At 52.0% G+C, this 13,243-nt stretch overlaps 1 protein-coding gene across 7 annotated transcripts in view; it reads right to left on the reverse strand.

Moving 5' to 3' along the window:
- Nucleotides 1-13,243, reverse strand: part of WDTC1 (WD and tetratricopeptide repeats 1) — a 68,445-nt gene that overhangs the window by 10,452 nt on the left and 44,750 nt on the right. For 3 of the 7 annotated variants that reach the window (XR_009599448.1, XM_060410638.1, XM_042245117.1), the window contains exons 5-13: nucleotides 13,004-13,115; nucleotides 10,129-10,319; nucleotides 7,896-8,078; nucleotides 7,088-7,182; nucleotides 6,595-6,710; nucleotides 5,181-5,256; nucleotides 4,459-4,567; nucleotides 3,620-3,793; nucleotides 375-610 (exon numbers count right to left, since the gene is read on the reverse strand). Coding sequence is in view for 6 of the 7 variants with exons in the window: in XM_060410638.1 (XP_060266621.1) it covers nucleotides 375-610; nucleotides 3,620-3,793; nucleotides 4,459-4,567; nucleotides 5,181-5,256; nucleotides 6,595-6,710; nucleotides 7,088-7,182; nucleotides 7,896-8,078; nucleotides 10,129-10,319; nucleotides 13,004-13,115 (1,292 nt within the window). In the remaining variant the exon portion in view is untranslated. Of the gene's footprint in view, nucleotides 1-374; nucleotides 611-3,619; nucleotides 3,794-4,458; nucleotides 4,568-5,180; nucleotides 5,257-6,594; nucleotides 6,711-7,087; nucleotides 7,183-7,895; nucleotides 8,079-10,128; nucleotides 10,320-12,773; nucleotides 12,830-13,003; nucleotides 13,116-13,243 lie in introns of those variants that run through there. The other 4 variants (XM_042245119.1, XM_004005084.5, XM_012151165.4 and 1 more) reach the window with 4 other exon arrangements.

Genomic DNA, 13,243 nt, shown 5'->3' on the forward strand with positions numbered 1-13,243 from the left:
GTGCCCGGGGCCTTACCACTGCCCTGTGGGCTGTCTCTCCTGCACCCATGCAATCTGGAGCAAGTGCACTCTAGCCAACTAGCTGGAGCTCGGATCCCAACGGAACGGCCAAGGCCCTGTCTATGACAGGAGAGGATGACCTAGCTCCTATCCTGAGCCCCTATCCTGAGCCCCGGGGGAACCACACCAGGTGCCTTAAACACGCTATTGCTAATCCTTAAGAGACCAAGTGACTGTCTCAGGGTCACGTGGTTCTCAATCAGTGTGAGCCCAGGCCTCTCCAGTCTCAGGACTTACGTCCTCTCCAGAATGTCACGCAGCATCTCCAACAGACAGAGTGACAGCAACCCCTCCTCAGTGCGCACTCTACTCACCACCGTCATTTTTGGAGAAGAGGGCGGCCGTGATGTCACGTCCCAATGCGTCACAGGCGCTGCTATGGGCCTGCTCCGGGAACTTCCCTTTGAAATCATCCAGGCACTCTAGGGCCTCAGCCACGTACTTGAGCTCAAAGAGGCATCGGGCCAGGCGGAAGTGCGCCTTCAGGTGGCATGGATTTAGGGAGATGGCCTTGAGGCAGTCCCTCAGGGCATCGTAGTGGTCACCATCCCTGGGAAGGCAGGGGAGTGTGCTTTGGAGGTGGGGCCCCGTGGCAGGTAGGGAGTCCCCATTCAGTCTTGTCGCTTCCTGTGGCCACCCCAGCCCACCTTTGAGCGATCTCAGGGCAAGGGTATTTGGGGATGAACAGAATCCTGGTTCAGCCCAGGGCTTGCTCTCTAGGAGGCAGAGTATGTTTAGGAGGAAAGCCAGGAACCCTGGCGTATTGGCAGGTAGAGGGTGGGCATAAGGCAAAAACCAGTGTCGGGTTGCCCTCTGCTGGACACAGAGTGCAACTGTGCACCCGCTCACCCCAGGCACCCGCAGCCCTGCAGCAGAAGGCCTGGCATCTTGCCCGCCTCAGGCTCCCAGGCCCTCCTTCTCCTTTCCTCCACCCACCTCCTCAGATCCCCCCGGCTGGCCTTCAAAGCCAGGTCTGAGGCAGGGGGCCCTCAAGGACAGTTCTGTGGTCCGGGGAAGCCAGAAGTGTCAGGCTGGGGATTCAGGCTGCTGACCAGCAGGCAGCAAGTCCTCAGCCAGGCCCCCTCTGCCCTGGCTGACTGATCCACAGCAGCTGTGGCCTCTGCCTCCCGGGGCTGGAGGACGGGGCCTGACGGTCTGGCAGAGTCACTCCTCTGGAAGTGGATGGCGGGAGTGGGGGCGGGCATAGGCCACAGGAGCTGCAAATTGTCCACACTAACTTCTCCAAACTCCCGAAGCATGGATGTGGGGAAGTGGGAATAGTTTTGCGGGGTGGGGAGGGTCAGAGAAGAAGCCCCTCCTCCTCCCACCCTGTGCAGGAGTATAGAATACACATCTGCCCAGGTCCACAGACAGCCCCACCTCTCAACTGGAGAGCCAGGTGTCCTCACAGGATCCACTTCTCCGTTTTTCCCCTCTGCTGGGGTGAGGCGGGCCTAGGACCCACTTGCGTTAAGAAGCACGCCGCCGACCGCCCCCCCCCACCATGGCCTCCCCACCAAGGCGCAGCTCACAACCCCTGTGCGCGGCGGGGGCCAGGGCAGGTCTGACGCTGGAGCTGTGCTCCTGACCCTCCCTCCTACAGCACCCAGAGGGAGCACCGGTGCTCAGAGCAGGGACAAGAGGCTTGGCAGTGCGGAGGCGGGCGGGAGACAGAGTGTCCCGACGGCGCAGCTGCGTCAGAACGAGTGGCTGTGACGGAGGAGCAGGCGCGCTTCGGAAACCCAATTACCGCCTGCAAGGTGCCCCTCAGAACTCCCGGGGAGAGCCAGACCAGAAAGCAGCCAGAAGCCAGAGGGCGACAGCTCCCACCGCATCCAGGAGCAGATGGCTGCCCTGGGGAGACTGGCCTGGGACAGAACGTGACATTCTAAGGGTCACTGGCAGGCACGTGGGGATGGGGAGAGAGCAAGCTGGCCCCAGGGCGCACCCATCCGGACTTGCTGCCAGCTCAATCTCCCTGAAAAGACAGCCCTCAACACCTCCCTCTGCTGCTCGAAACTCTTCAGTAGCTGCCCATCATCCACTGAATCGAGGCCAAAACGCCACCGCTCTGCATTCCAAGACCTTCCCAGGCTGGCCCCAGGCTACCTCACAGACTCATCTCCTGCCAGTCCCTTCCCGAACCCTCTGCTCCAGCCAAATGGATTTGTTGTTCTGCAAACAAGCTCTTCAGTCAGTCCCCCACCCCCACGCCTTTGTTCACACCGTTTCATCTCCCTGGGAATGTCCTTCCCCCACAGTCCCCTCCCCGCTTTCCTCTCCTGTCTAAGCCTGCCCACACTGAAAGCAGACACCACGTCTTCCCGGTGCTCCCTGATCCCCAGGTACAGTGACCCGACTTTTCCTCTGCCCATGGCACTTCACCTGACCCTTCAAAGACTCACTGCTTCCTGCCTCTTCGGTGATGGACCATGCCCACCTCTTTATCCCCTGTCCAGAGGCTGTGCGCTCTGGAGCACAGTAACTCGGAGGGACAGAACTTTGTGTCTCTAGTTCTCAGTGCATAGTAGGGATTCAGAGAAGATGTTAAGGGTACTGTGGACTGGGAAATCATCAGTCCTTCTCAGCAAAATGCAGGAGAGTGTGCTCAGCCTACAGCCTGCATGAAGACCACTGCATTCTACCCACCTGCTGGAAAAGAGGGGCAAAACACCCCAGGAGGGCCCCCAACTGTCATCTCCTGGGGCTGGCTGCCATCTGAGCCCATGGCCAACTCCTGATGTCTGAGCTAAGGCCTGTGGGGGCAGCATCTTCCCAAACCCCCATCCACCAGCCTGCTGACTTGGGTGGGTTTCTTAAGCTTCCCTCTCTGGCCTGCCGAGTTGCAGCCAGACGATGGCACACCAGCTGGCCTGTCTGTCTGGGCAGAGCCGACGGATGCCAGACGGAGCAGAAATGGCTGTGGGCCCAGCTTTATCCATCTCCCATCCTGGCCCTGGCTGGGGGATGGGGTCTGCCTGCCTGCTTGCCTGCTGGTGCTGTAGGCGGAAGGGCTGGGGGCCCTGGTGGTCTTCAAAGATAAAGGGTTCTTCAGGATATGGACCTGTTCCCTTACCACTGGCCATTACCACACAGCAAGACCCACAGCCAGCTTCAGATGTCTAGGATCCTGCTTGTGCTTGGTCCAAAGGGTCCAAGAGCATAGGACAGCAAACTCCAAGGTCAAGGCGCTGCACAATCACTTCAAACAGATAGCAACTGAATTCACCAGGGCCTCATTTGCATCTAGCAAGATTCTACTGCCCCTTTAAAAGTCCGATTCAAGGCCCAATTCTCCAAGGACTGGGATTAACCACTCTCCCAATTCCTACTTCCAGCAACCACAGCACTAACATGCTGAAGCTACTTGTGAACATGTTCCATTTAACTGTGAGCTCTCCTGGTGTTTGAAGCTTCCTGACTAACAGGTCAGGCACCTGCCCACCACCAACCAGGAATGGGTGAGAGGCCTGGGCCTAACATGCCCTGAGGGGCAGCAGGATGCCACTGCTACTGTCCCTGGATGCCTCAGCAACTTGGTTCCATCAGGCCCACTCACCACTTGCGCTTCATGTAGGCAGCAGCTCGGTTCCCGTAGAGCATGGCGTTGTGAGGGGCCCTCTGCACGGCCTTGCTGTAAAGCTGAATGGCCTGGGTCCACTGCTGGCAAGCAAAAGCCTCATTGGCTTGCTGTTTCACCCGCTCCAGGTATGGGGGCAGCTCTACCTGGGGGCTACGGGGGAAGCAGAGTGTCAGGCCAACCAAGGAAGGTCAGAGCAGCCCCTCAGGATGTCTGTGGCCCTGCCTGGAGGCCTCCCAGGTTTTCTTGGTCCCTGAGATCTGCACTGTCATATGAAAGAGGATGCCACTCCCACCCTTGGCTTGGGTAACTGTGGCAGGTCAATAGCCACAATTCCAATGCTTTGTGCCAGTGAAAAAAAACAGACAGGCAGAAATGAAGTTGTCCTAGACAGGTTTAAAGGAATTCTTCATCAAACTAGACATGAAAGTAGCTGACACCTCCAGCCTCCATGCTGAGCTGAACTTTGTCACCGTCCAAGTCCCGCCCATGGATCTCTCTATAGAGAGGTTTCTCTCAAGGGCTAGAGGACCTGGGCACCTCTATATCAAAAGCTGAGCTCAGGGCCTGGCAGTGCAAGAGGCTTGAAGATGCTATGAATGCAGAAAACACAACGGGGTAGGCCTGGCTGTGCGGGACCCTTTAAGGAGGGAGCCCAGAGCTAAGAGGAGCTAGCCCCTGGGTCCTGACCCCGGCTACTGGCACCAAGAGACCAGAGCTTCAGCTGGAGCACGACTGGAGTCCCATCAGGCAGAGGTGGCATAGGGACCACTGCCACATTCCAGAAGCCTCTGTGCCCCAAGTCAGGCTGGCCTTACCTGACATGCCCCCTAGTCTCTGGCAGCCGGAAGCCATTGCTGTGAAGGTGCAGGCCGTTGGACATGCCGTTGGACACACCGTTGGTGGACATCTTGCCATTCTGAACTTCTGGCGGTGGGTGGTTAGAAAGGAACAGCAACAACTTAGGAGGCAGTCCTCACTTCTCCTCAGCAGCCCTCCAGCTTCCATCCGGGGATCTGACGGCTCCACGGCAGGGCTGTCCCTCCCAGGGTAGATCTACTCCCAGAAAGCAAGTTCTGACAGGCAGACCAGCAAGCACATAAAGCAAGCCTGTGCGCCCTCTGCTGGCTGGAGAGGGACATAACTTCAACTTGGCATTATCTGGCTGTAGGGATGCCTAAAAGTTGGGGGATGAAGAGGTGCCTAAATCAACTGCAGGCCCCAGGAAGAATCACTTAGGAGACTGGTCTAGGACGGCAGGGGAGGGCACAACTACGTCAGGTCCTCAAGAGCCAAGCCATGGGAAGAACCTACTTTTTCTGAGGGAAGTGAAAAGGGCTGTGAGGCAAACCCATTTTTACAGAGCTCTCTGACCTGGGATTCCCTTCCGTCTTACTGTATGGTGTTATTTCAGAGAAACTGCTCCTTTCAGAGGATCACATCCACAGTGCAAGGTAAGGGGCAGGCTGCCCGACAGAGGCAGCGCACACTCACGTTCCCAGCAGAGATGCCCCAAAGGAGCCGGGCAGGGAGAACTTACCCCCTGAGGAGTGGCATTTTCTAGGCAAGAGGAAGGTGTACGGCCGCTGCTTGTAAGTCAGGTCAAACAAATAGACCTAGAGTGCAGGGGTCAAGAGAAGATGGACGTTGTGAGGCAAGAATGTGGCCGGGCCAGGAGTGAGGCCTGGGCGGCTCTCGGGAACACAGCTGAGTGTTCAGCAGGGAACCACCGAGTGACACAGGACGGGGGTGCTTCCTGGAGCAAGCCTCAGGTGGGAAGATCCTTCTAGTGCCTGGCCCTGGGGGTGGACAGCTTCAAATACTGTCATTCCTTAGAATCACATGTGTATTAGGTCAACAAGGGCCTCAGGGGTCTCATGTTATAAATGGGAAAACTGAAACCCCAGAGAAGAGAAGCAATTTGCCCAAATAACATTGCTAGTTACTTCCCTCAGTAAATATTACCTATTATTACTTAACATGTATTGAATCCTTACTTTGCTCCTCTGTTAAGTGTTTTATATGACTTTTCTCATTTCATCTTAGAAATGAGTACCACAAAATGAGTACCATCTTTAGTACCACAAAAAGGTACTATTATCAGCCACCTTTCCAGAAGAAGAAATGTCGGCTCAGAGTTTAATTAATTTATCCAGGGCCATAAAAGCAGCAAGTGGCACAGCCAGCACCTAAAACCAAGTCTATTTGGCTCCAAACCACTCTGCTAGACTGTCTCTCCCACTTATCCTTACACCACCTTTAAGCCAGGGGACAGCTCAGCAATCTGGATCCAGAGCCCTCTTCTGAACTCAGGGGCTCACCCAGTCTCCTGTATCACATCCCATTTCTCCTGTATCACACCTTGCCTTTAAATGTCATCAATGGTTTGTTTCACTTGCCATGTCTCTCCTGTCAGCCTAGCATGGATCATATTTTGCACCTGTCTCCCTCATGTTTATGCTAATGCTACTCCCAGAGTAAGCACTCAGTGAGTGTTTGCAGAGTAAATTAATTTATGCAAGGCTTATTAAACAACCTGACCGAGAACAACAGAAGGTTTAGCAACCGATCATTATCAAAGAAGACTTCCCAAAACTGGTCCTGAACAGAACCCCGGCTGCATGCTCTGAGCCACAGATTTCCTCCTAGGAAAGCAGCAGATGAGGAAACCAAAGTTCAGGAAAATGAAGAGAGGTGTTCAAAGTCTCAGCACACAGCTCATAAATAAAAGGCCAGTGACTAAAGACAGGTCTGTCAGTTCTAAAGCTTACACTCAAGAGCAGGGTACTTCTCTGGGAATTCCAGTGGTGCCACGGCATTTCGGTTTTTCACAGTAACGCCATTTACAGCGAGGCTTCTTGTCTGCCTCATGGAAGTGGATGTGGCGGGCACAGCCCTGGCTGCCGGATATGGGGGCGGGGGTTGGGGGTGCCGCCTCGGGCGGCCAGCCGTACCTGCTCGCCCCCCATGTTGACCAGCAGCTCTGTGCCATTGGGGCTGAAGGTGACATACGTGGCAACCAGCACTCTCAGACGGTTGTTGTAGTCAGGCAGCTTCACTGGCAGGTGACCTGCAGGGAGCAGAGGTACCCGCGTGGGAGGCTTCTGGTCCCTCCGCAAAGGGGCAGGGAGTTGTGAGAAGTCAGCCTTCCCAGTGACCAGTCATCTTCCCCAGAAAAGCAGCTCTAAGTGTTGAGCCCTTACTGTATGAAGTGGGCCAACTGTTAAACACTATCTCACTGAGTCATCGTAACCCCATTTTACAGAAAAGAAACTAAGATTCCTCCAGGGTGAGAAATTTGCCAAAGGTCACGTAAGAGCTGGTGGATGGTAACCAGGATTAAATGCAGGTCTGTCTGACTCTCGGTCACCACTGCCTCCCTGCACTGCTCTGGAGACAATCAGCACCCCACCAAGAGTTTAGGGCCAGAGTTGGGCTGAGCCCTACCTGCTACGTAATACTGGGCTGCGCCATCCGGGAGGGGCTTCTGCCGGTCACAGAAGGTGTGTACACCTGCTGAAGGGCTCTGCTTCATGCTTTTTCTGGTGGCAAGGCAAACAAAATAGGTTATAATGCCGATCAGGACTCCTGGCTGGACCACACTTCCTTGGGAAAAACCTGTTTGTATCCCTGGAGAGATATGCGAAGAGGTACCTTTCTTTCTTACCTGAGCACCCCCAAAAGTCAACCAACTAGAGAGCTATGGACACACCCATCGCAGTGGCCCTGCCTACCAGTCTTTGGTTCGTGGCCACCCTATTACTCCCATTTTATAGATGAGGAAGCTAAAGCTCGTGGCCTACTCTAAGTCATGTAGTGTGTGAAGAGTAACAACAGTCATCCAATCCACAAATGAAAGTAACGCAGGCCAGAAGTTCGTACACCTGTCCCAGGAGTCCACTGAAAACCCAGACTGGCGGGCCGCGCAGGTCTGGGACTTCTCTGGAGGTTCTGAGTATACTTTTTTTTTTTAAAAAAAGAATAAAGTAAAATTGTATGTACAAATAAAGGAGTTTACATGTATAAGATGGTAACTATGTACACTACGTATGCACAGAAGCTATTATACACCGGGATTTCTTTCAGGTAATGGAGTAAAAGTAATTTCTTTAATACACTTCTCATAAAAACAAGCACAGATTGAATTATTTTAAAAAAAATCACAGAATGAAAAAAAACCCCCCTCAAAGAGAAGAGGGCCTGGCAATGAGGGTAAGGGGCAGCAGGTTCTCAGGGACTTGCCGCGTGTTCCTACCTGTGGTTGTGGATCATGCGGATGTCGTAGAGCCTCACAAAGGGCCCGCTGGCCCCCACGGCCAGGCAGTTGTTGTCCTGGGGGTTGACAGTGAGGCACTTGGCCTCCACCAGCTGGCCACAGTACTCTGTCAGGTCGATCAGCACTTCCGAGTGTTTGCTGTTCTCCCGAAGGTCATACTGGCTGTGAGAGAGGACACAACAGGTTGGGGGTTGCGTCCGTGGGCAGAGGGCAGGGGAGAAGCCAAGGCCTGGAGTGCAAAGGAACTGGGAGGGGTTCTGGATCTGTTTGTAAGTAGAATGTCAAAAACTACTCCCATATCTTGAGTGCTCTGAATGCCAAGTAGTAGGCTTCTCACACATTCTTTTTATTCTAACAGAACTCCCTAAGGTAGATACTACTGAACCCTTTTATTTATTTTTTAACAGATATCAATATTATTGCCACTAAGTACTATTACTACTGAGTACTAACACTTCATGAGACATTGCTTGGTGTCCAGTATTGTTCCCAAGTGTTACACAGGTATTATCTAACTAAATTCTCACACTATCCCTAGGTACCACTAGAAGTTAAAAGAAGTTCAATAACTTGCCTGGATGACACCGCAGTAAGTGCAGTGCTGGGATGGTGCAGAGCTGGGAGGACTGCGTTTTAACCACTCTGCTCTGCTCCTTGATTCTAATTCTTAATTCTATTCTTAACCTAGTTTCTTGCAGGAAACGAAAGAAGTACAGAGGTGACAGAAAAAGACAATCTTGAGATCATCTACGAGCTTCCCAGAAACGCCAACTCCCAGAACAAGCCCAAGTCCCATCCAGATGGTAAAGAGAAAGTGAAAGTCACTCAGTCATGTCCAACTCTTTGGGACTCCAAGGACTGTAGCCTACCAGGCTCCTCTGTCCATGGCATTCTCCAGGCCAGAATACTGGGGTGGGGAGGCGTTCCCTTCTCCAGGGGATCTTCCTAAAGCAGGGATCAAACCTGGGTCTCCTGCATTGCAGACAGATTCTTCGCCATCTGAGCCAATGGTAAAGGTCAGGCCAAAGCACCCACCCACCACGAGCACACTTTACCGGGGACCTGGTTTGCTTCTAGGATGCAGGCACATCCAGAAAATGGCAGGGGCATCACCCCTGTGCTCACCCACCTCCGCCTAAACACCTGCAATAATCTCTTCATCGTTCGCTTATCTTTCTCAGCCATCCTCACCAGATTGCTCTTCCTGAAATACTGTTTTTGTTATAGATGAGGAAACTGAGGTCTGAGGCTGAAGTGACTTGCCTGGACACGAGTGACAGAGGCAGGACTTGACTTGGTCTGAGTCCTCGTTCCTCCATGACTTAGATACCCCTCGTCCTTTGTGGAAAGGAAAAGGGCACAAAGCCCCATGGGGTCTCAAGGGAGGCAGTTTGGGCAGATTGTAGAGATAGGGGAAAGTTCTCAGGTTATATCTGAAGAAAGGAGTTAGGAAAGGCAATGAGGCCATTTCACGAACAAGGGAAGCAGAGGCAGAGGCGTGATGATGCAGGTCAGTGGAAAGGGGGAGAGGCCACTTAACTATTTCTGGCTGCGGTCCCCTTCCCAAGAATATGCCCACTGGCCGACTGTTCAAGGCAAATGGATCATGTGCCTCTGTGTGCCAGGCACTGTGCTGGGCTCTAGGGACACAACCCAGGACAGGACAGACAAAAATGCTGGCAGTTCACTACTCAGTGAGGGACACAGACAAAAGAGTGGACCAGCAAATAAATGACTCCAGATGGTGACTAGAGCTATAGAGGATACAGTGAGGGCACGGAGACAAAAAACAACGGCAGAAGGTCTGTAGCAGAGGGCGGCCAGGGAAGGTGCTTCTCAGGAGGTGGCTCTTCGGGAGTCTCCCTGGGGTGAGGAGAGCCGACAGAGAGCTGGGACTGAGAAAACCAGGTAGAGGGGCAGCAAGGGCGAAAGCCAGAGGAGGCAGACTGTGTGTGCGAGGCAGCAAGAAAGCCAGTGTGCTTGTGTAGCTCAGGAGAGGGCAAGAAGTGCAGAAGGCAAAGAACAGAGTCAGCAAGTGTTCCTACTCTATCTGTGCCCTGATCACTGTGCTGGGCAGACCAATGAGGCTGGACCTCTGTTGGAGGGAAGGAGCCAGGTCTGTGGAAGGAAGCAGGAGGGCAGAGGGGAGGGGGCACCGCATGCAGCAGGAGCAGGGGAGGCCCAGGCCGCACGCCCTGCCTCAGAGCCTCACCGGATAAGCCCATCCTCAGCAGCGCTCCAGAACGTGTTGGGCCACATGGGCGCCGTGGCGATGCGTTTCACCCGGTTCGTGTGGTCTCCAAACATGTGGATCGTCTCCTTCACTGTCAGGTCGTGGACATGCACCTTGGAGTCAGCTGCCCCTGTGATCAAGATGCGGTCCCCAGCGTGAGGCAGGAACTGCTTGGGAGAGATTGAAGAAGAGGTTGGCAGATGGTGGGGGTGGGCCATGGAAGGAGACTAGCCTGCATGTTAGCATCTTTCCCCCCTCTCCATAGCAGATGAGAAAAGGAGCCCATCCAAGCCAATCCACCAAGAGAACTTTGGATCTTGAGCATCAGCCTGTAGGCCTAACAGTCAAAATCAGGGTGTACACCTTTATTTTCCAGAGTGGTCCTGACCCACGCCAAGCTGGACTATCTAAGGAACTCTCTTCTTCTGATTCTTCCCCAGGCCAAGAGCTGAATGGATGATAATCACATTGTTACCATTTATTAAGCATTTACCAGTGCTTAGACATTGAGTACGTGATTTATCTTATTAATATAATATAAAAATCTCACTAAAATTGAGGTTTGACACTAGCATTAAGCAGGACTGGGTTCAAATTCAAGTCTTTCTGACTCCTAGATGCTTCATGATGCCTATTTAATAACCTGGGGGAAGTAATAAATTAGTCTTAAAACACAAGTCCCTCAGTGTTTTAAGAGAGTGGGTGTTTTAAATTGGTTCAAATACTTCTAGAGAACAATCAGGCAACAGGTAACAGATAAAAACTATTTCTATCTTTTGACCCAAAGCTACCACTCCTGGGAAGTAATTCTAAAAGAAAAACAGGACCCGTGCAAAGATGCTCCAAGTAGCACTCCTTATAAGGGCAGTGCTGGAAATGGCTCAGACCTCAGACCTTGGGGAAGGGCTGAGCATCAGAAGGCTACTGTTCTATGTGGCCATCATTCAGAAGGACAATCCTATCATTCCAATGAAGCTGAGAACAAAAGGGTCCAGATCACATATGGCAAGGACAAAACAGCCACAAACATAATTTTGATTAATACTAAAATTTTGTCTAAAAATACTAAAGTCCCACCTGGCTTGAGCTAAAAATTCACTCTTTTCACATCCACTTCTCTGATAGCTCACCAGCATAAGGGCTAGATGAAAGATGGAATTTGATCATTTTTAGGGACAACTAGTGATCTTTAACCCTGTCTGGAAACAACACACACCCCACTCGCAACAGAAACAGAAGAGCCCTTGGGAAGAGCTTGTGGCTGCTGCCCTACTCGCCCGACATTATAGATGCCACTAGGGGGAGCTCGTGGGTTAAATACATCTGTGGTTTATCACCAGAAGGGAGAGGAACCCTTTTATAATAGAAGAGGAGGCTGAGGGTCTTGCCCAAGGTCTTAGTATTAGGGAATATCAAGGCCACTGTCCAAGTCTGGTCTCTGAACTCGACATTTTGTGTTCTATGATGCCAAAATGATGGCTTAGGTCCCTTCTTCTGATCTGACCCCACCGATTTAAACTAGACCTAACACTTTTCAGGGGACGAGAGCAGTTTCTAGTCATCATGCGAGAGGTGAATCAGCATTTCTCTGTCATTAAAAATCACAGAAATTAACCTAGGCTTGGTCCTTGGGACAGTAGACGAGAGTCAGAGCTGGGAAAGAAGTTCTGACTAGGGAAATAAGTTGGTTTTGAGCTCTTGAATCTGTCTTCCTCTTCAGGCTTCTTGTAATTGGTCTTGATATTAATCAGGAAAAGATTTCTTGGACGAGTGAGGCTTTCCAAAGGACAGCCTCACCCTCACATACACCATTACAGAATTTCAGAGCTGGAAACGTCCTTAAAGGTCATTTCTTTTAAGTTCCCAGTGAGGAATACCTCGGTGCTGGGACACTGACTACATCCTCAGAAGGCCCATTTTGCCTTTTCCAAATACCTCTAAGTATTAGACAGTTCTTTCCTTCATCAGGCCTACATCTGCTTCTGAAAACTCATAGTCACTAATCCGAGGTCTGTTCTCTGGGACCAAAAGGGACAAGCCTCACGTTACTTCCACATAACAGGTCTCCCGAGGTCTGAAGAGGGGCCTCACCAGTGGCTCAGACAGTAAAGAATCTGCCACAAGGTGGAAGACCTGGGTTCGATCCCTGGGTTGGGAAGACCCCCTGGAGACGGGAATGGCTACCCATTCCAGTATCCTTGTTTGGAGAATCCCACGGACAGAAGGGGCTGGTGGACTATACAGTTCATGGGGTCGCAAAGAGTTGGACACTTTCACTTTCAGAGGTCTGAAGACATTTGTAAGTCCCCTCCCTCCTCCCCTCCACCAAAAAACAGCAGACTCATTTCCTACAATCACCTGGGCCAGGTGCTTTTTTTTTTTTTTAATCAACCATCTCCTTAAACTGTAACATCAACCCTGTGGATTGCTACTTCCCTTTCTAGTTAAATTATTTATTCATGAATTTGAAGGATTTTCCTTAGCTACTTCCTTTTTATAGATGGGTAAACAGGCTCAGAGAGGTCAGGTGATTTGCCCAGCTCACACAGCTTCCAAGAGGCAGATAAGGGAGTCAAACATGGGTCTGCCTGCTATGCTATTAAAGTTCATACTCAGAACCGTACCTTATATCATCACCACTCACATGCGTATACATTCATTTGGAGCTGACCTCTTGGCTCTGAGAGAGGAATTAGCGCATGGAAAAGAGACAGAGAGTTTTAGAAATCACCAGCAGATGCTCAGATCACAAAGATGTCTGTGACCCCCAGGGTAGGTGGGAGACACACACGCAAGCACGGCCACACGCAGCCCAGTCACACCGTTCATCTGCTCTGTGGCTCATCCTGCTCACCTTGACAGAAAAGATATTTGCAGTGTGTCCTGTGTGCATGGAAAGCAGCTTCTTGTGGTGCAGCGGGTCCCACACAATCGTGTGCTGGTCGTCAGAACCAGAGGCCAGCAAGCTGTAAGCAGAGAGAGAGGACAGTTTTGACCTCTCCTCAAGTTCCTCTATCCCGTGTTTCCCAGGTGAAAAGGACTTAGGCCACATACAACTTTAAGAACAACAGTATGTGTCACACAATATAAGGTT

This window comes from Ovis aries, chromosome 2 (assembly GCF_016772045.2).
Source record: "Ovis aries strain OAR_USU_Benz2616 breed Rambouillet chromosome 2, ARS-UI_Ramb_v3.0, whole genome shotgun sequence".
Taxonomy (NCBI): Eukaryota; Metazoa; Chordata; class Mammalia; order Artiodactyla; family Bovidae; genus Ovis; species Ovis aries.